Below are 22,215 nucleotides of genomic sequence, written 5' to 3'. Positions count from 1 at the left end.
CAGGTAGGAGTGTGTAAGAGGCATACCCTTTACGAAGAATGCACAGCTACAGAACAGACGGCTTTAAGTCAATCATTTGCACCCCAGGCCTGAGAACAGTCCAAACTGTTCCAAATTCTTCATTTATATAAAAAGTTCTCAAGAAACAAACAGGTTTTGTATAGTATATGTACTAAAACCTAATTTTTATTGATTAAGCAAATTTATTTAAGGAATTATTACGGGACTAAGGATGTAGCTCAATGGTAATATTAGCCCAGTACATCTGAGTGGCCTCGGTTTGATGCCCAGCACCATAACAAAAAAAAAAAAAAAAGAAGAATTACGGAGTACTTGTTATGTGCCAGTTTGCCCTGGGTTTCAGGTCAAAATCAGGACAGAAATGGCAAAGCACCAATACATACATCATATTTAACTTGATCCTATGTATATTATTTTTATTTTATAGACAATGAAGTGATTTGCCCAAGGTGATATAACTATGAACTGAAAAAAAGAGGTTAACAGATTTTATGAGCCGAGTGCCAGAGGCACATGCCTATAATCTTAGCTACTCAGGAGGCTGAGATCTGAGGATTGCAATTTGAAGCCAGCTTAGGCAGGAAAGTCCATGAGACTCTTATCTCTAATTAACTACCTAAAAAGCCAAAGTTGTAGCTCAAGTGGTACAGTACTAGCCTCGAGAAAAAATAACAAAAAAAACCCAAAAACAACAAAAAACCCCTCAGGAGGGGCTGGGAAGGTGGCTCAGTGGTAAGCATGCCTGAGGCCCTGGGTTCGATTCCTAGCACCACGTAAGCAAAAAGAAAAAAGCCGGAAGTGGCGCTGTGGCTCAAGTGGTAGAGTGCTAGCCTTGAGCTGAAGAGCTGAAGGACATCGCTCAGGCCCAGAGTTCAGGCCCCATGACCGGACCCAAAAAAAAAAAACCAAAAAAAACCCCTCAGGAACAATGCAGGGGCCCTGAATTCAAGCCCATGACTGGCACAAAAAAAAAGAAAAAAAAAAGAATGTATGAGTTCTCCATTTTGAACTAAATAAAGCAGGCTGCCTTTTCAAAACTTTTCTTATATCTATCTTTAAGCTTACCAGAAAGAACTGCTAAGACGAAAATGGAATGACAATAAAAATATTGTCTATAAGCCAGACAACAGTGGCTTACGCCTGCCATCCTACCTGATACTCAGCAGGCTGAGATCTGAGTATCACAGTTTGAAGCCAGCAAATTCAAGGAAGTTTGTGAGACTCCTATCTCCAATTAAATCACAGAAAAAGCTGGGAAGTGTAGAGTTCTATCCTTGAGCAAAAGGAACTCAGAGACAGTGCCCAGGCCTAGTTTAAGCTTCAGGACCAGCAAAAGAAAAAACATTGTCTATAATATTTTAAACAGGTATCAGTGAGTTCAGTTCAGAGAGTAATCAACACCATTTTTATTCCTAATATTCCTGTTATATACAGATATATTTTATTTTATTTATTTATTTATTTGGTCTAGTCGTGGGGCCTGAACTCTGGGCCTGGGCGCTGTCCCTCAGCTCTTCAGCTCAAGGCTAGTGCTCTACCACTTGAGCCACAGCGCCACTTCTGGCTTTTTTCTTTTTGTTTATGTGGTGTTGAGGAATAGAACCCAGGGCCTCATGCATGCAAGGCAAGAACTCTACCACTAAGCCACCTTCCTAGCCCCCAGCTATATTTTAATATACATGGCACAATATTTTCTGCAGGAAAACTAGAGAAGGATGAAAATTCATAATGATCTTTTTTAAAGGATAAAGAACATCTTGCTAGAAAAATAATGACAAAATTAACTGTATAGGAACAATTATTTCCTTCTTTTGCTATTTATACTGATAAATTGAAAGAAACAAAAATTACTTTTAAAAAATTTTGTATTTTCAATAATAAAATCACTTAATCCCTTCTTCCTTTCTTCTGTGATACTGAGGGTTGAACTCAGGGCCTTCTACTTTGCTGTACAGATGCTCTATGACTTCAACCATGTCTCCAGCCTTTTTTGCCTTTGTTATATTTTGAGTAAGGTCTTATATGTTTGCTGGCTTGAAACATAATCCACCTTTTTACACTTTCCACAAAGCTTGGTTGACGGGCATGCACTACCATATCCAGCTATTGATTGAGGTGGGGGTCTCATGGTTTAAGTTTAGACTGGTCTCAAACCATGATCTTCCCAATCTCCATCTCCTGTGTAGTTAGGATTATAGGCTAACTGTTGTCATTTCTTAGCATTGGCCATATAGATTTATTAGAGCAAAGTCTACATTCAATGAAAAGATCTAAATAAGGACATTTTTAGTTTAGTATGTGAGAGTACACACTTTAGAAAAAACAATTGTTCTATTTATAGTACACTTTCAGTCTAGCTTGCATTCCAGTGCAATATATAAAAAAAATTAAGACTGCAAAAATCTATTTCATAGATACCTTTCTGTAATATTAACGTGTTTGTGTGTGTGTGTGTGTGTGTGTGTGTGTGTGTGTGTGTGTGTGTGTGTCTTCCACTTAAAATCTCAATTGCAATCTCAAAAGTAAATCCCAAGGCTTGGGTTTATTTTTTATTTTTTGCCAGTCCTAAGGCTTGAACTCAGGGCCTGGGCACTGTCCCTGAGATTCTTTTGCTCAAGATTAACACTCTATCACGTGAGCCACAGTGCCACTTCTGGCTTTTTCTGTTTATGTGGTACTGAGGAATCAAACCCAGGGCTTCATGCATGCTAGGCAAGCACTCTACCATTAGGCCACATTCCCATCCCCTCAGGTTTTTATTGGATGGTAAATTAAAACATTTAAATTGTGATGATGGGCAAAAAAAGCTTATCTTGTTCAATTATTGCATTTTATTACAAGTAGTAATTCAATTATAAATGTATTTTTAAAGGCAGGATTTGATTTGCTACAGTACATCACAAGCTAGGATTACAAAAAAAAAAAAAAGAACTAAGTAGCATTTACACACCCTACTCTGGCACACTGCAATCACACAGATTTTAGCTAAAATGCTCCATTGGCAGAAAGATGATGAGAGTCACAGCCACTTGGGGCTTTAAAAGGAGATCAAGTTAATGCTTATAAAGGAGCAATGATGAATTATACATATTCCTGGGGGAGGTGAGGGGCTAACAAGTTATTGCTTAGTGGTTACAGAGTTTCTTCTGGGTGATGAAAAGGCATGGAAATGGTTGGACAGCATTTTCAGGGTAATCAATGCCACTGAAATCTAGGCTTAAAAGTGGTTAAACTGCAGCTCTTGTTATATATATATATATATACTTAAACATATATATATGTACACACATACACATATATGTACACACACACATATATATACATTATCTCATAAATAGTAAGCAAGGAAGAGTTAGAATTTTATGTATTTTGCTTAGCAGGGAAGGAATATCCAGCAAATAATAAGATTCAAATACATTTTAGTATATATTTAAATATCCTAAGTTTATATAATCCTATGTTATTTATAACCCTTTTGTTTTTTTTTTGCCAGTCCTGGGTTTGAACTCAAGGCCCAGGCGTTGTCCCTGAGCATTTTTTTTTTTTTGCCAGTCATGGGGTCTGTACCTGGGCACTGTCCCTCAGCTCTTCAGCTCAAGGCTAGTGCTCTACCACTTTAGCCACAGCACCACTTCCCGATTTTTTCTTTATGTGGTGGTAAGGAATCAAACCCAGGGCCTCATGCATGCAAGGCAAGCACTCTACTGCTGAGCCACCTTCCCAGCCCACCTGAGCTTCTTTTGCACAAGGCTAGCACTTTACCACTTGAGCCACAGCACCACTTCTAGCTTTTTCTGTTTATGTGGTACTAAGGAATCAAACTCAGGGCTTCAGGCATGCTAGGCGAGCACTCTACCACTGAGCTACCTTCCCAGCTCATTTATAACACTTTTATAGATAAAAACATTAAGTAGCAATATAAAACAAAAACATGGCTTGCCTAATTGCCTTCCTCTTTTCTTGTTGATCGGAGGAGACATATGCTTTCATCTCATCAGTAGCGCGACGAAGTTGAACTTCTAGGTCCTAAATGGGAAGACAAATTTCAAGGAAGTCTTTGACACAGAAAAATCTCAGAAAAGAATTCAATCCATTTTCTTTGTCTTACCTTAATCATACAATTTGTATAATGGTATTTACTTTCTTCTTGAAGACACTCTTCCCGGAGTCCTCTAACTTCCTACAACATGTCATTTTAAATGAGCAATGTTATTGAAAGAGTAATACAAATGCAGAGATGACTTTAAATATACAACAAAAGATCTACCATCAGTCATTTACTTTTATGATTTTTTAAGCATATGCAATTATTCTAATAAGAAAAAGGTAGTAATCTTTTCTTGAAACTTTTCTTATCACTCTAAAATCTGTAGGTTCAGTTATCCATTATTAAGGTCTGCTGTGTGCTGAGGACACACAATTAATGAGGCAGACAGGTCCTCGTCACCTTAAGGAGACTGACATAAACAAGAAAATGAGTAATGAATGATATTTCAGATGGGAGAAGGCCATGAAGAAAAGTCAGAAGTAGGATAGGCTGGGCTTACCTGGGGTGGAGTGGGAAGCATTAGTTAGGGTGGTCAGGGAAGCCCTCCAGGGGGAGGTATATAGAAAGGTATATAGAAAGCTAGGCAAAAACTGAGGTGCAGAAGTAGTAAAGATGGGAGTGGCCTGTTCGTAGTTCAAGAAGAAGGCCTGTGTGGAAGGGCTCCATAGATAAGGGGCATAGTAAATGGATCTGAAGAGAACAAGCCAGGTGGGGGCCTGTGGTTTCAGTCAAAGTGGAAGTGGAAGCCAGAGCAGAGTGCTGTGAACTGCAAAAGGTTTCTTTAGCTGTTCAATGGAAAGAAATCTTGGGAAGACAAACATGGAAACAGGAATCCAGTTAGAAGGTCACTGTGGGAGTCCAGCAAGACACAACAGAATTTAGGATTTGGTGGTAGTGGTACAAATAGAAAAGTTCAGAGTGTACATATAAGATTTAAAGAAATAAATACTTCTGGAGCTTAGAAGACAGGCAGGAGATGGTGATAAAGATTTGGAAATTTTTGACACTGATGTAGTGATAAAACGCATTCACAGCCAATATTTACTAAATTGTTATAGTAACAATTCTCTTCTTACCTGTTCTAATTTGGACCGATTGCTTTCGAGGCCTGCTGCACAGCTATCATATTGGGATTTCTTTTCATCACACTCCTGGGTTAGTTCCTAGTATGAAAAGGGCAAATGACTGTATAAGTAAAAAACAAAGACCTAAAATGTGGATCTAAAACAATGTGTGCCCTTGTCAGACTTGTAACTTAACTCTAAGCTTCTTGGCATACTTAAGAGTTATTTATACAACAATCAGACATTTGAGAATTATGACAGATGGAGGTGCTGATAAGAATAATAGCTACCATGTATTGAGCTCTGTGCCAAGCTCCTTATTAGAAGCTTGGGATATAACAATGAACAAAACAGCTAAAAATTCTTCCTCTCAAGTAACATTCAAACAAGCATTTGTGCTGCTGTGGTAACTACAATGGAAATGCAAGGTGAATGAAGCACACAGGACTCTATGGGACCTAATCCACACTGGGGATCAGTGGGAATAACTTCCTGGAGAAACCAATATTGAAACTGAATGTGAGGGATTAGTAAGAATAGTTAGAGGAAGAAGAACAAGGGGAAATGGGCTGGGTTTTTGTTTTTTTTTTAAAGCACACAAGGTATAAAGGATTAGAAATGAGAGAGAAGAACAATTAAGGAACACACAGTGGTGAGCATTACTGGAGAGGTCTAGGAAGTGGTGAGGGAGGATGAAGACTCAGGCGATAAGGAGAACTTTGTGAAATATGCCAGGGTATTGAATGGGGCCCTTGACAATAACTGAAACTCACAACAAGGCCTCAAAGGAGGCTCTACTACCCAGTACAATGCCTGGAGAACATTCAGGAAGGCCACATGCTTGCCAAAGATTATACTACTCAAGAAAGGCACAGTTAGAACTTTCTGTTCAGGCTATTTTAGTAATTTTAAAGTTGATTCTGATGTAGTATTTTGAATGGGATAATCTGAAAATCTGCTACAAATACTTAGAAATGTTGAAAATATATACAAATGCTTGATAAGGTAGAGCAAACATGTATTAAGTGCACAGCTGAACTGAATTTCAAAGAAGAGAAAGTTACCAGGGCCAGAAACAAGAGATCACATATTGGCTCTTCCTAGGGAAAAGCACGGGGCGAGCTAGTTTTGGCATCTGGGATTTTAAAGTCTAAGCAGGGCAGAAGAAAAGCTTTAGGCCAATGCAGACTAAGAAGCTAGAATAAAGCACCTTGTATTAAATCCAAGTTGCTTTCAACCTGTGACTCTGTGAGTAAGGGCTACTGCTAGCCTGAGAGTGGCCTTGGTTTCCCACAATACCATTTCCTTGAGAATGAGAGTAACCATAGATGAAGGATGTTGTGTGTGCTGCCTTTGTTGAGGGGGACTGCATGTGAGTGTGACAACAACAGCATAAAAAATTGTAGGAAAAGGGCTGTGGCTTTTATGTACCAAAATGATCAACAGATAAGAGGCTTTCCAGGCTGGCAGTCACTCACACCCTAGCCTCTCAACCAGATGAGATGATATAGTTAGTAAAAGCCTTTTGGCCTATGAGTCTAATGGACAAATTTATCAGTATTCCGCTCTGCTGCCAGCCCACAAAGGCAGATGAAAGGGTGGTCTGAGCCTAGGTAGGTTTGAGATTTAAATTTTCCAACCTACAAGGTCCAGAAGCTTCTAAACAAAGGCATTAGCTCAAAATTAACTTCCAGCTTGTGATATTTCTAAAAAATATGGCAGAATAATTGCAAAAAAAACCCCAAAAACTGGAGGAACACATTCTCTGCCATGAGTTGCCAGGATTCAAGAAACAAAATCTTTTGGGTATAGTAGTACATGCATATAATCTCAGCACTCAGGAGGACAACAGTGGCGCACATGTGGAATACTAGCTACTAAGGAGGATAGTGATTCAAAGCCAGTCTTGGGCAGACAAATCCAAGAAACTCTTATCTCCAATTAACTAGTAAAAAGCCAGAAAGTGGAGGTGTGGATCTAGTGGCAGAGTGCCAATTTTAATGAAAAAACAAAGAGTACAAGGCCCTGAGTTCAAGCCCCAGCAGTGCATGCATGCGTGTGAACACACACACACCACATACACATAATGAGGGAAAAAAAACAAAAATGAAAAAGATAGTCATTTAAGTTAAAAATTGAGGGGCTGGGAAGGTGGCTCAGTGGTAGAGTGCTTGCCTTGCATGCACGAGGTCCTGGGTTTGATTCCTCAGCACCACATAAGCAAGAAGAAAAAAGCTGGAAGTGGTGCTGTGGTTCAAGTGGTAGAGCACTAGCCTTGAGCTGAAGAGCTGAGGGACAGCGCCCAGGCCCAGAGTTCAGGCCCCACAATCGGACCACCTCCAAAAAAAAAAAAAAAATTGAGCAGATGGAGGTAGGTGGCAGTGGCTCATGCCTATAATCCTAGCTACTTGGGAGGCTGGGAATGGAAGCAGCCACAGTTTGAAAAAAGCCCAAGCAAAAAGTCCACAAGACCTTATCTCAACCAATGGCTAGGTGCAATGGTTCATACCTATAATCCTAGCCATGAGGCTAATGTTGGGAGGACCATGGTTCTGGCTAGCTCTGGGAAGAAAAGTCCATAAGACTTCATTTCAACTAAGAGAGCTATGGAAAAACAAAACAAAACAAAACCCCAAGGAAACAGACTTTCAGGAAGCAGAAAACTGGGCTAGAAGGAAAGAATGAGGCACAAGTGAGAACTGCTGGCTGTGTGAAAGCTATGCAGGAAGTGACCATAAAAACCACAGTGACAAGGACTTTTAAAGATGTAGAAAGAAGAAGGAAATTATTCTAAGTTCCTATAATGCTGGAAAATGATAATTAACTTATTATTTCAGAAATATATGGTAAATACTGAAAAGTAAATTATATTAGAATCAAAGTAAAGACAGAAAAGGACATAAAAGGAAAAGGGAAACGAGACTGTTTACAATGGTGGAAGGTTAAAAAAAAGAACAAATTCAGCAAAGAAAGAGCATAGAAAAAAGCTGGGTTGCTGGTGGATCATGACTGTAAACCTAGCTACTCAGGAGGCTGAGATCTAAGGATTGCGGTACAAAGCCAGTCCTAGCAGAAAAGTCCTATGAGACTTTTTTTTTTTGTCGGTCGTGGGGCTTGACCTCTGGACTTGGGAGCTCTCCTTGCGCTCTTCAGCTCAAGGTGAGCGTTCTACCGCTTGAGCTACAGCACCACTTCTGGTTTTCTAGTGGTTTATTGGAGATGAGAGTCTCATGGACTTTTCCTGCCTGGGCTGGCTTTGAACCTTGATTCTCAGATCTCAGCCTCTTGAGTAGCTAGGATTACAGGCGTGAGCCACCGACACCCAGCTACCAGGAGACTCTTCTCTCTAATTAACCACTCAAAAAACAGAAGTGGAGCTGTGGCTCAAAGGAGAAGCATACTAGCATTTAGGAAAAGAGTTCAGGGATAGGGCCTAGAACCTGAGTTCAAGCCCCAGGACTGACAAAAGAAAACAAAAACAAACAAACAAAAAAAGAAAAGCAAAAAACACAATGGCTAGAACAAAACTACAAGCCAGAAAACACACATATTATTTTTATAGGCTTTAAAATTGCAAGTCAATAGCCGGGCACCGGTGGCTCACGCTTGTAATCCTATCTACTCAGGAGGCTGAGATCTGAGGATCACTGTTCAAAGTGAGCCCAGGCAGGAAACTTTGTGATATAAACCACTAGAAAACCGGAAGTGGTGCTTCAGCAGTAGAGCACTCTTTGTGTTGAAGAGTGCAAGGAAAGCTCCCAAGCCCAGAGTTCAAGCTCCACGACAGGAAAAAAAAAAAAAATAAAAAAATAAAATTGAAAGTCAAGCCAGGCGCCAGTGACTCATGCCTATAATCCTAGCTACTTAGTAGGCTGAGATCTGAGGACCGAAGTTCAAAGCCAGCCCGGGCAGGAAAGTCCATGAGACTATTTTTTTTTGGGGGGTCCGGTTGTGGTGCCTGAACTCTGGGCCTGGGTGCTATCCCTCAGCTCTTCAGCTCAAGGCTAGCGCTCTACCACTTGAGCCACAGCGCCACTTCCAGCTTTTTTCTTTTTGCTTATGTGGTGCTGAGGAATCGAACCCAGGGCCTCATGCATGCAAGGCAAGCGCTCTACCACTGAGCCAACTTCCCAGTCCCTCCATGAGACTCTTATCTCCAATAAACCACCAGAAAACCAGAAGTGGCACTAGGGCTCAAGTGGTAGACCGCTCACCTTGAGCTGAAGAGCACAAGGACAGGGACAGTGCCCAAGCCCAGAGTTCAAGTCCCACAACCAACAAAAAAATATAAAAAATTAAAATAAAAAATTTAAAGTCAAACATAAAATGACATTGCAAAAGCTAAATGTATGTATGTATCTATCTATCTAAATAGCCCAAACTTAGCCATCAAAATAAAGTTTTCAGATATTACATAGTGAAATCTAATTCAAGATCTAAACTACACATCTAAACAAGAAGCAGAAAGTATAAGATGAGCAAAAGAAGTACATAAGGCAAATAAAAATAAATATGTTAATATTAATCAGGGTTGATTTCAGAGTTTATTCCAAAAAAATTGTTTTCTAAGTTAGGTACTGGCAACTCATTCCTGTAATCCTAGCTAATTGGGAGTCTAAGAGCAGGAGATGGAGGTATGAGGCCATCCCAAGCAACAAAGCTGGAGAGATACTCTCTCAACCCAAATCCAGGTGTGGTGGCCTGTGCTTGTCATTTCAGATATGACAGGAAACTCAAAAACAGCATAAAAACAGCACACAAAATAAGGGCTGAGGTTTATAATCTTAGCTACTCAGGAGGCTGAAATATGAGTATCAAAGCTCAAAGCTATCCCAGGAAGACAAATGGATGAAACTCTTATTTTCTATTAACCATTAAAAAATCAGAAATGGAGGCATAGCACAAGTAGCAGAGTTCCAGCCTTGAGCAAAAAAGCTTGAGCCTCTGAGTTCAAGCCCTAGTACTGCCAAAAATATTGGGCTTTTGCATAGGCTTCACATAAGCTCTACCACTAAGCTATCCTTAGGAACAATTAAGAAAAATGTTTTACAAAGTAGAGCAAAGATGTGAAAACAAATTTAAGGTAGTCACTGCATAATTATCCATCTGCTGATTCCCACAAAATTTCTAGACAATAAATAAGGACTTGCTAATAGATAATACCTCTAGGGAGTACACTGGGAATGCATAAGTAGAAAGCATTTCTGCTCTTTTCTTCAAATAATTCTGTTGTAAATTCTTTGCCAAGAACGTGAGTTTTTTTCTGTTTGTTTGTTTGTTTTTTTGGGTCCAGTCGTGGGGCCTGAACTCTGGGCCTGGGCGCTGTCCTTCAGCTCCTCAGCTCAAGGCTAGCACTCTACCACTTGAGCTACAGCGCCACTTCCGGCTTTTTTCTTTTTGCATATGTGGTGCTGAGGAATCGAACCCAGGGCCTCATGCATGCAAGGCAAGCACTCTACCACTGAGCCACCTTCCCAGCCCCTTTTCTGTTTGTTTTTGTGCTAGAACCAGGGGCTTGAACTCAGGACTTGGGCGCTAGCACTCTACCATTTGAGCAACAGTTCCACTTCCAGCCTTTTGGTGCTTAACTAGAGCTTAGAACCTCACAGACAGGCTGGGAAGGTGGCTCAGTGGTAGAATGCTTGCCTTGCATGAATGAGGCCCTGAGTTCAATTCCTCAGAGCCACATAAAAGCAGAAAAAGCCAGAAGTGGTGCTATGGCTCTAGAGGTAGAGCTCTAGCCTTGAGCTGAAAGAGCTGAGGGACAGCGCCCAGACCCAGAGTTCAGGCTCTACAACCAGCAAAAAAAAAAAAAAGAAAGAAAAGAAAAGAACCTCACAGACTTTCCTGGCTTTGAACTGCAATCCTCAGATCTCAGCCTCCTGAGTAGCCAGGATTACAGTTGTGAGCCACCAGGGCTCAGTTGGTTTTACTTTTTTTTTTTTTTTTTTGGGTCCGGTTGTGGGCCTGAACTCTGGGCCTGGGTGCTGTCCCTCAGCTCTTCAGCTCAAGGCTAGCGCTCTACCACTTGAGCCACAGCACCACTTCCGGCTTTTTTTTCTGCTTATATGGTACTGAGGAATCGAACCCAGGGCCTCAGGCATGCAAGGCAAGCGCTCTACCACGGCGCCACCTTCCCAGCCCTGGTTTTACTTTTATTAAAAAAAAAAAAAGTAAGAGGGCTGGGAAGGTGGCTCCATGGTAGAATGCTTGCCTTTCATGCATGAGGCCTGGGTTTGATTCCTCAGTACTATATAAGCAGAAAAAGCTGGAAGTGGCACTGTGGCTCAAGTAGCAGAGTGCTAGTCTTGAGCTGAAGATCTCTGGGACAGTACCCAGGCCCAGAGTTCAGGCCCCACAAATGGCAAAAAAAAAAGATAAAATAAAAAATACATAAAATAAAAAATAAATAAAATAAAAAAATATTTCAGTGAAACTAATAATTACCAGATTGTATATCTATTTAAATTTGTTCATATATTTACAAGTAATTGTTTCACTTAATTATATATAATTTCTAAAACTCCTAAATAAACACAATTTTTTCAAGATGCCATACTAACTATAAATGATTGTAAAAGGTTTAGATAAATAAGTTATGAGTCTTGAGTTGGGAATGTCCCACACTGTGACTCACAGAAAGGTAAATTCATTCATCTAAAGTTAACTTGTCACAACTTGTAAGCAGACTAAGCTTTTATCTGGCTACATAAGAATGTGATTTTCTATTTACAGCTTTTACAGCATATAATTTAAGGGAAAAACCTCATCTGGCTGCATTTGTGAATTTCAGTTTAAATTCCTCTCTTTGCTTTCTCTCATTAATTTATAACAAAATCAGAAGAATAAACAAACCCCCCTTGGAGGTCACTTTACTCCGTTTTGCAGAATCACATCAGTGCAATAAAAACAATTTCTTTTCTATAATTAACTAGGTAAAATATTTAGCTGTCTAACTAGTACATCTAAACAAGACAGAACACTAAAAATATCACAAAAGCAAATTCACTTACTTGACATTTCTGACGCAACTGTCGTAATTCCTTTATAACTGGAGCTAGAGCTGACTTCTTTTCCAATACCAGGGAATTCAGTTTTTTTACCTGTCATTTAAACAAAAAAACATATATCTAAAAAAAAAACAGTTCAAAGGAAGAAAATGCTGCATGCATAGAAATATTGTAAAAATGTCTGTCTACATAAATTATTTTGGTGCTCAACAATGGGGAAGAGTTTAGTAAATTTTGATTTCTTGGCAAGACAGAATACCATTTAGCCAGTCAAAATGTTATCAAGACTGTAACCAGGCACTGATAGTTAAAACCTGTAGTCCTAGTTACTCAGGAGGCTGAGATTTGAGTTTGTGGTTCAAAGCCAGCCCAGGAAAAAAGTTCAAGGATCTTATCTTCAATTAGTCTTATCTCTTAACCACCAAAATAGCTGTAAGCAGGGTGTGGCTCAAGTGGTAGGATGCCAGCCTTGACCAAAAAAAAGCTAAGGGACAGTGTCCATGCCCTGAGTACGCACGTGTGCGCGCGCACACACACACACACACACACACACACACACACGCGCGCGCGCGGTAGATCATCCTAAGAAAACATTTAACTCTAACATTGAATTAATAAAATAATTGCAAGGGGCTGGGAAGGTGGCTCAGTGGTAGAGCGCTTGCCTTGCATGCTCGAGGCCCTGGGTTCGATTCCTCAGCACCACATAAGCAAAAAGAAAAAAGCCGGAAGTGGTGCTGTGGCTCAAGTGGTAGAGCTCTAGCCTTGAGCTGAAGAGCTGAGGACAGCGCCCAGGCCCAGAGTTCAGGCCCCACGACCGGACCCAAAAAATACATAAATAAATAAATAAAATAAAATAAAATAATTGCAAGTTGCCTGTTATCTGTATACAATAACTATGATCAAGATGTACTATATAAAAACATATATTTATGTTGGTCATGCAAGATTACATATATGTAGAGTAATATCCAAAACACTTAATCTGAGTGGTAAAAATAATGACCAATCAGCATACCTACAAGGTATAGGAATAAATGGTTCTGGAGGCTTCTTCTGTACAATTTTTTTTTTTTGGTGGCAGTCTTGTGGTTTAAACTCAGGACTTGAGCTTTTTGCACTCTGCCACTTGAGCTACAGCTCCACTTCTGACTTTTGGTGGTTAATTGGAGATAAGATGCTCACTGATTTTCCTGCCTATATAGGTTAACTTTGAACCTTAACCTACATATCTCAGCCTTCAGAGTAGCTAAGATTATAGGCCTGAGGGGAAAAACAAAGGAGGAGGTAACAATGCTCAATAGGAAATGTACTTATTATCTTACTCATGTTAACTGAAACCCCTCTGTACAGTATTTTTTTTTTTTTTTTGGGTCCAGTCGTGGGGCCTGAACTCTGGGCCTGGGCACTGTCCCTCAGCTCTTCAGTTCAAGGCTAGTGCTCTACCACTTGAGCTGTAGCGCCACTTCTGGCTTTTTTTCTTATGTGGTGCTGGGGAATCGAACCCAGGGCCTCATGCATGCAAGGCAAGCGCTCTACCACTGAGCCATCTTCCCAGCCCCTGTACAGTATTTTTACAACAACAAAAAAACATAAAAAAAAGATTATAGGCATGAGTCACCAGTGCTCAGCCCAAATTCTATTTTTGTGTACTTTTTTGCTCACAACTTTTTTTTTTTTGTCTTTTCTTTTTTGGTACTGGGGATCGAACCCAGGACGTTGCACTTGCTAGGCAAGCGCTTTGCTACTGAGCTACATCCCAGCCCTGCTCACAACTTTTTACTCAAGGCTGGTAACTCTACCACTTGAGCCATATCTCTTATAGCTTTTAGCTGATTAAATGGAGATAAGAGTCTCTAGAATTTGTGGGCTGGGAAGGTGGCTCAGTGGAAGAGTGCTTGCTTTGCATGCATTAGGCCCTGGGTTCAATTCCTCAGTACCACATAAGCAGAAAAAAGCCAGAAGAGCCACTGTGGCTCAAGTGGTAGGGTGTTAACCTTGAGCTGAAGAGCTGAGGGACAGTGCCCAGGCCCAGAGTTCAGCCCCCACAACCCACAAAAAAAAAGTCTCTAGAATTTGTATGCCTAGTCTGGCTTCAAACCTCAATCTTCAGATCTCAGCCTCTTGAATAGCTAGGGTTATAAGCAAGAGCCACCAGTACTCAGTAAAAATCAAATTTTTTTAGGAGTTACATTTCTAGAAAATTCAGAGGGTTCTGGAGGAAAGCCCAAGATGGACAAGAGGACTCTGAGAATTTAGGACATTCAGAAGGCTCTAGGGGAATGCCAAGATGGATAAGAGAAGTCTGAGAATTTAGCTGTTGACCAAATAGAAAAAATTCCATTATTATTATTTTGTGTATGATGTGTTTTCTCTTTTTTCTTACAATTTCAACATTATGATGCCTGATGAAAATATAGTGGTGTTTTCTGGTCAAACAGCATTCTTAAATGTGGAAAGATACTAGGCTTACCCATGAAAATAAAGTAATTTTATCAGGTAGGATGGTATGATTTGAGAAAACTTATTTTTATCACAAATACTTATTTAAAATAATATAACACGTATATCTCAAAAACCACAAAATATATAAACTATTAGTAGTTAAGACAACCTTATTAGAATGAAAAAATTTTAAAGCTATTCATAGAAACACATGAAAAAATATAAACATTGTGCAGAGATGGAAATAAACACAAGGAAAGTGTAATCACCATTTCAGACATGTCATCCAAGGTTTGGCCTTTCATTTCATCCACTTCACTCTTCAGTGCCGAGACCCTTTGGAGCTCTTCTTGTGTATAACTAAAGCCAGATATACCCTTCTTCTCCTCAGTGGTTTGCTATCAGAAACAGAGCCCATAAAATGGTGTCAGCATGTTGCTGGTTTCCGTAAGAAGTATGACTACGTCATACTTCTGTTGAAAAGTTGCAAACAAAATTCATTTGTTTAGAATCCAAAAGGAGTGTTTTCATTGGCTTCAATGATTATTTTACTCAAATTACATACCTTTTTTTTTTTTTTTTTTTTGTCGGTTGTGGGGCTTGGGCGCTGTCCCTGCGCTCTTCAGCTCAAGGCAAGCGCTCTACCACTTGAGCCACAGTGCCACTTCCGGTTTTCTAGTGGTTTATTGGAGATAAGAGAGTCTCATAGACTTTCCTGCCCTGGCTGGCTTTGAACCTCGATCCTCAGATCTCAGCCTCCTGAGTAGCTAGGATTACAGGCGTGAACCATCAGCGCCTGGCTTCAAATTACATACCTTTCATTTTATAAACCTACACTAAATTTTATTATGGTCACTTTAGGTGCATAGAGTATTTCGTAGACCTTGGAAAAATGCTGCATACCTAATACAGACTGAAACACAGGATGCACTCAATAAACACTTGGCAAATACATGAATTCTCAAGTGAGAAATTATATGTTTACTCATTTAGTATTTATTGTACACTCAAATGTGCCAAATCCAGTTCTAGGCACCAGTGTACATAGTGAACAAAAATGGGGGAAAAATCTCTTCCTCTACAGAGCTTACTTATAATGGGAGTAAACATCAATATGTAAATAAGTATGTAAACAACTATCCTGTAAGGGAGAGGGGGCTTGGAATCTTAAATTCTAAGATGACTCAAAATAAGAGCAAAAACACAACAGACATAAGATACTTGAATGAATTCATCAGGCAGAAACTTTAAAATAATTTAATAGACTAATATATTCAAGAAAATAAATGGAAAGTTGGAAAGTACTAGAACGGAAATCTACAAAATAGTCAAATGGAAATTCTAGACTTGAGAAATATAAGATATTAAGAATTCATGGGGCTGGGAAGGTGGCTCAGTGGTAGAGCACGCTTGCCTTGCATGCATGAGGCCCTGGGTTTGATTCCCCAGCACCACATAAGCAAAAAGAAAAAAAGCCGGAAGTGGCGCTGTAGCTCAAGTGGTAGAGCGCTAGCCTTGAGCTGAAGAGCTGAGGGACAGCGCCCAGGCCCAGAGTTCAGGCCCCAAGACCAGACCCAAAAAAACAAAACAAAAAAAAGATATTAAGAATTCAAAAGATGGGCTGGGAAGGTGGCTCAGCAGTAGAGCGCTTGCCTTGCATGCATGAGGCCCTGGGTTCGATTCCTCAGCACCACATAAGCAAAAAGAAAAAAGCCGGAGTGGCGCTGTGGCTCAAGTGGTAGAGTGCTAGCCTTGAGGAGCTGAGGGACAGCACCCAGGCCCCACCACCGGACCCAAAAAAAAAAAAGAATTCAAAAGATGGATTTAATAGCAGACTAGACACACACAAAGAGAAGAATGAATAAATTACAAGATAACATAGAAGAAAAAAAAATCACACGGAAGAAATATAATGGGAACCAATGGGGACAAAGCAAAGCATAAAACCCTACAAACTTGGACTGTGGTGGAGAAGTCTAACATATTAGCATCAGGAGTTTAGTGGAGGAGAATGAAGTCACGGTAGTAACTGAAGTTGTTGCAATGGAGCTAGAAATTCCTACCTGAAAGGTAACTTGGAAACCCCCAATGTTTGATTTTAAGTAACAATGAGTAGGCCAAAAGAATCACAATGAGAATTAGAGAACAATTTGAAGTGAATAATGATAATATAGTTCCTACTAACAATTTAAAATTAGTGTTGTTACAATCCATGGTAGATTCACAGTAAATTGTCAATCTTATATTCTCAAGAAGCAATCAATACTCATTAGCATGAAACTGAAGTCTATATTGTCAAATGGAAAGAACCACAACTGGGTAAAATTTCATTTATTTCTACCAGATTATTGCTAGCACCCTGAGGAAATAATTTCCCATGAGTAAGAGGAGGAAAAATGTGAACCCTAGAAAACAGAGGAACTAGCACCCACAATCAGAACAGCTTTGCTGCTGACTGCCCTCAGCTTACCGCTTTTGATAACCAAGATATTAACACCTAAGAAGCCTAGGGCAAACCCACATAGGCTTTCCCTGGCAGGGTATTTCAAAGCTCTTCAGAAGTACATGCTTCAAGATTTCTGCTCAGGAAGCCACCATTAATAGATATTTTATAGTTATTCTCTTGGCATGAGAATTTTACAGAGTAACTAGTTAACCAAATTAAAAACTGCCTTGAACTTCAACTTCTATTAATCCCAAATCAGCACACATTTATAAAAGGAAGTGCTTACCACTGTATTAAAAATAAGTGAATCAGCTTACATGGCATCGCTGTAATTAATCAGAAAATTAATATGTTATGGTTTTCCAATAAAAACAACCATTTCAGTAAAAAGCTGCAACTTGTTGGGCACTAGTGGCTCATGCTTATAATCCTAGCTATTCAGGAAACTGAGATCTGAGGATCATGGTTCAAAGCCAGCCCACGCAAGAAAAGTCTATGAGACTCTTTATCTCCATTTAACTACCAAAAAAGACAGAAGTGGAACTGTGGCTCAATGTGGTAAGCTGTTAGCCTTGAGCCCAAAAGCTCAAGGACAGTTCCAGGTCCAGGGTTTAAGCCCCAGGAACAGCAAAAAACAAAAACAAAAAATGCTGCAAACTATAAACCTCCTGGCATTTATATTTTTAGCAGTCCAAGGTAATACTGTATTACCAGTTGATGTTTAATATTTTCATCATGTTGCTTAAGAAGTTCTTCAGTCCTCTGCAAGAGACCAAATTCAGCTTTGAATTCAGCTATTATCTGATGCTTCTTTTTGAAAACAGTACTCTTGCTTCGAAGTTTACTGACATATCGTTTGAACTGTAAAAGACAATATGCAATATAATTAGAAAAACAGTAGGTCCAGAGTATGGTATACAACCTTAGAGCCTTAAAATTTTTACTTTTCTTATAATACATGTCACAAGTATATAAAAACAACTTGGTTTTCTTACAAAAACTTGGGAAGACTTACAAATTAATCAAAATATTACTTGAATTTTTTGACCCATATAAATATTCAAGCTCCTTATGTAGAAGCCATTCATTTTAAGCTTCACAAGTACAGATTAGAAACTCAACCCTATCAAAGTACAAAGGTTTAAAAAGGAAGTATGAGACAGATTCATTATATTCACAAATTGCTTTGTTGAATGTCAACTCCTTTGTACAACCACTTAAAGATAATTTTAAAAAACAAGGAAAAGAGCTGGACACCAGTGGCTCACACCTATAATCCTAGCTACTTAGGAGGTTGAGATCTGAGGAAAGCGGTTCAAAGTCAGCCTGGGCAGGAAAAGTCCGATAGACTCTTATCTCCAATAAACCACCAGAAAACCAGAAATGGTGCTGTGGTTCAAGTGGTAGAGTGCTTGCCTTGAGATGAAGAGCTCAGGGACAGCGCGCAGAACCAGAGTTCAAACCCCATGACCGAGAAAAACAAAAACAAAAAAAAAAGAGGAATAAATAAATAAAAAGGAAGTAGGAAAAAAAGAGCTGATAACTATGATTATGGCTGTGCAGTGTATTTTACATACCACATGTTCTTTTGGTAGGAGCATACGGGATTTACTGGGATTAAGAGACAACCAAAATCATCAATACTTGCTGCCACTGTTATCACTTGAGAAATGTACTGTTATTTCCTAAGAAGCATCTGTGATACTGGGTGTGCTCATTCTAGATGTGGAGATATTCCATGCTAGTGGGAAGTGGTAGTCACTGAATTATCTGTTTACCTATTCATGTATCAAAGCTAAGATTGCTCTATTCTATTGGAAAGACCCTGTTATTAATAATACCAACTAAGATTTGGAAAATAAAATAAACATACATAATACTTGTTTTTTTGTTTTGTGCCAGTCCTGGGGCTTGAACTCAAGGTCTAGGTGCTGTTCTTGAGGTGTTTTGCTCAAGACTAGCGCTCTACCACTTGAACCACAGCTCTTTTGGCTTTTTGGTGGTTAATTGGAGCTGAAGCTTACTGACTTTCCTGCTCAGGCTGGCTTTGAACTACAATCCTTAGAACTCAGCCTCCTGAGTAACTAGGATTCCAGGTGTGAACCATCAGTGCCTGGTTTGAATATTTAAATAAATTAATGTGATGAATATTAGTTACTATCTCGTCTATATTAGGTACTGCCACAAAGGACACAACTCTAAACAAGATCCTGCCCTCATGAAGTTTGAAGGATTGTGGGTTAAATAAACCTGCAGCTAGAATTTACAATGGTGAACATTGAGAACAAATAGAAATTTAACCAGGGTTAGAATGAAGATCAGAAGCCAAGGACTGGGATTAAAGGAGGGGAGGGGGAAGCAGGTAAGGAGGGGAAAATTAAATTGTATTTAAGCCAAAACTAAAGGAGTCAAGAGTGTGTTAGAAGAAAGAACCTAAATGATTACTTCAAGAAGTGAGAAACATCATGTGTAAAGGTCCTGAGGCACTGGTTTAATACATTTCTAATTTTTCTGATATATAATTCTTTAAAAAAAAAATCACTTTCTGCCGGGTGCCAGTGGCTCACACCTATAAACCCTAGCTACTCAGGAGGCTGAGATTTGAGGACTGTAGTTCAAAACCAGCCCAGGAAGGAAAGTCCCTGAGGCTCTTATCTCCAATTAACCACCAGAAAACCAGAAGTAGCACTGTGGCTCAAGTGGTAGAGGGTTAGCCTTGAGCTGAATAGCTCAGGGACAGCCCACACAGTAAATTTTCATTTTTTGTTTTTAGGTCCAGTCCTGGGGCTTGAACTCTGGGCCTGGGCACTGTCTCTCAGCTCTTCAGCTCAAGGCTAGTGCTCTACCACTTGAGCCACAGCGCCACTTTTGGCTTTTTTTCTTTTTGCTTATGTGGTACTGGGGAATCGAACCCAGGGCCTCATGCATGCAAGGCAAACGCTCTACCACTGAGCCACCATCCCAGCCCTATACACAGAAAATTTTCAATGGCTGATTAACAGAACTGCTCTAATTTTTTAAGTTATCAGTATGAATTAAATTGGTATTTACCTAGAGCCTAATAACTTGCTAATTTTCCCTTTAAAGAATTAATGTGTAAGCCTAATACAACTACAGGCTCAGAATCCCTAGAGTAACTATATGTTCTATAAAAGTGTCCTGGGCAAAATGCCAAAAATGAAATCAGCCCTGCTCATCTGCTATCCTCTTGTAATATCTAGGCCAATTTCCCCTTCTCTTACTGCTCCAAAAATATTTTTAAAAGCTAAAAACTAGACATGTTTTTGGTGAAAGAACCTATAATGACTCAATGTGTTCTAGGTGTATTGGTTATTAAGTGACATTCATGGTACATACCAGCTCAAGGTCAGATTAACCACAGTCCACATAATGAAGCAAGAACTCTACAAACTAACAACTATGAGAACATGTAAAGAAAATACATCGTCAATGTTTTTCTTTTTTTTTCTTTTTTCTTTTGTGCCAGTTGTGGGGCCTGAACTCTGGGCCTGGGTGCTGTCCCTCAGCTCTTCAGCTCAAGGCTAGCTCTCTACCACTTGAGCCACAGCGGCATTTCCAGCTTTTTCTGTTTATGTGTGCTGAGGAATCGAACCCAGGGCCTCATGCATGCAAGGCAAGCACTCTATCACTGAGCCACCTTCCCAGCCCCTTGTCAATGTTTTTCATCCATTGAAAGTTTCTTTTACAGCAGGGCACTGGTGGCTCACACCTGCAATCCTAGTTACTCAGGAGGGTCAGATCTGAGGATCACAGTTAAAGCCAGCCGGGAAGGAAAGTCCACAAGACTCATCTCCAATTAACCACCAGAAGACTGGAAGTGGAGCTATGGCTCAAAGTGGTAGAGCACTAGCCTTGAGCAGAAAAGCTCCAGGAGAGCTCAGGCCCAGAGTTCAAGCCCCACAACCCAAAAAAAAAAAAATCGCTGTCTCTATAGGAGATAAGAGCCTCAGAGACTTTCCTGCCTGGGCTAGCCTCGAACCGTGTTTCTCAGATCTCACCCTCCTGAGTAGCTAGGATTACAGACAAGAACTACCAGAGGCTGGCTGTTCATTTGCTTTTTAAAGGTGACAGATTCAAAAGTGTGAAGGTATGATATTGTGTCTAAATTCATCTATGCCCAATCAATAAACGAATTATGAAATGCTGAACCTGCTTCAACAGTTCATTACAGAGTATCATTTGGTTAACAGAATATTATACTTGTCACAACCTTCACTTTATGAGTATAAGATATAAAAATTAATCTCCATTTTATTTCATTGGACCCCATATTCCATTTTTCATCATCTTTTAAATTTCTCTAGATTTCCTATGATTTGACAGAAAATGCAGATTAAAAACATTAAACAGATTTCTTTCTCACTCCAGAATTTGTGAGCATAACAATATTTTATATTTGTAGTCATGAACTCTTAAGTGGGCAGCTACAACCAAGAGCCAAATATTATGCTAATAAATTATAACAAGAAAGAACAACTGGGGAAGTATTTTATTTTGATGGTTTCTATAAACAAGGAACTGCAATTTTTTTTTTTTTTTTGGGTCAGTTGAACGGTCTGAACTCTGGGCCTGGCGCTGTCCCTCAGCTCTTCAGCTCAAGGCTAGCACTCTACCACTTGAACCACAGTGCCACTTCTGGCTTTTTCTGCTTATGTGGTGCTGAGGAATCGAACCCAGGGCCTCATGCATGCAAAGTAAGCACTCTACCACTGAGCTACCTTCCCAGCCCTGGAACTGAAATTCTTGAACATTATTTTTTTATCTTCACTGTTACTCTAAGCAGTCATATATGCCATAAAATTATTTTAAGGTATTCTGGAGGTAAATTTGAGCTGGAGTCCAGCTCTGTGGTATAGTGATTGACTGTTCTGGCTTCTATCTCTAGCATCACATACACATAAAAAAGAAGAAAAGAAGCCAGACACCGGTGGCTCACGCCTGTAATCCTAGCTACTCAGGAGGCTGAGATCTGAGGATGGTGGTTCAAAGCCAGCCCAGGCAGGAAAGTCCTGAGACTCTTATCTCCAATTAACCACTAGAAAACCAGAAGTGGCGCTGTGACTCAAGTGGTAGAGTGCTCGCCTTGAGCTGAAGAGCTGAGGGACAGCGCTCAAGACCAGAGTTCAAGCCCCACGACCGACAAAAAAAGAAAGAAAAAAA

General features: G+C 39.8%; 1 protein-coding gene across 1 annotated transcript in view; it reads right to left on the bottom strand.

Moving 5' to 3' along the window:
- Positions 1 to 22,215, bottom strand: part of Ift81 (intraflagellar transport 81) — a 64,806-nt gene that overhangs the window by 8,980 nt on the left and 33,611 nt on the right. The window contains exons 12-17 of the mRNA XM_042669084.1: positions 17,746 to 17,895; positions 14,858 to 14,986; positions 12,147 to 12,236; positions 5,146 to 5,232; positions 4,130 to 4,201; positions 3,962 to 4,047 (exon numbers count right to left, since the gene is read on the bottom strand). Coding sequence (XP_042525018.1) covers positions 3,962 to 4,047; positions 4,130 to 4,201; positions 5,146 to 5,232; positions 12,147 to 12,236; positions 14,858 to 14,986; positions 17,746 to 17,895 — 614 coding nt within the window. The remainder of the gene's footprint in view (positions 1 to 3,961; positions 4,048 to 4,129; positions 4,202 to 5,145; positions 5,233 to 12,146; positions 12,237 to 14,857; positions 14,987 to 17,745; positions 17,896 to 22,215) is intronic.

The sequence above is a fragment of the Dipodomys spectabilis genome, unplaced genomic scaffold (assembly GCF_019054845.1).
Source record: "Dipodomys spectabilis isolate Male_0828 unplaced genomic scaffold, ASM1905484v1 ptg000480l, whole genome shotgun sequence".
Lineage (NCBI taxonomy): Eukaryota > Metazoa > Chordata > Mammalia > Rodentia > Heteromyidae > Dipodomys > Dipodomys spectabilis.
This window is presented reverse-complemented; position numbering and strand designations above follow the sequence as displayed.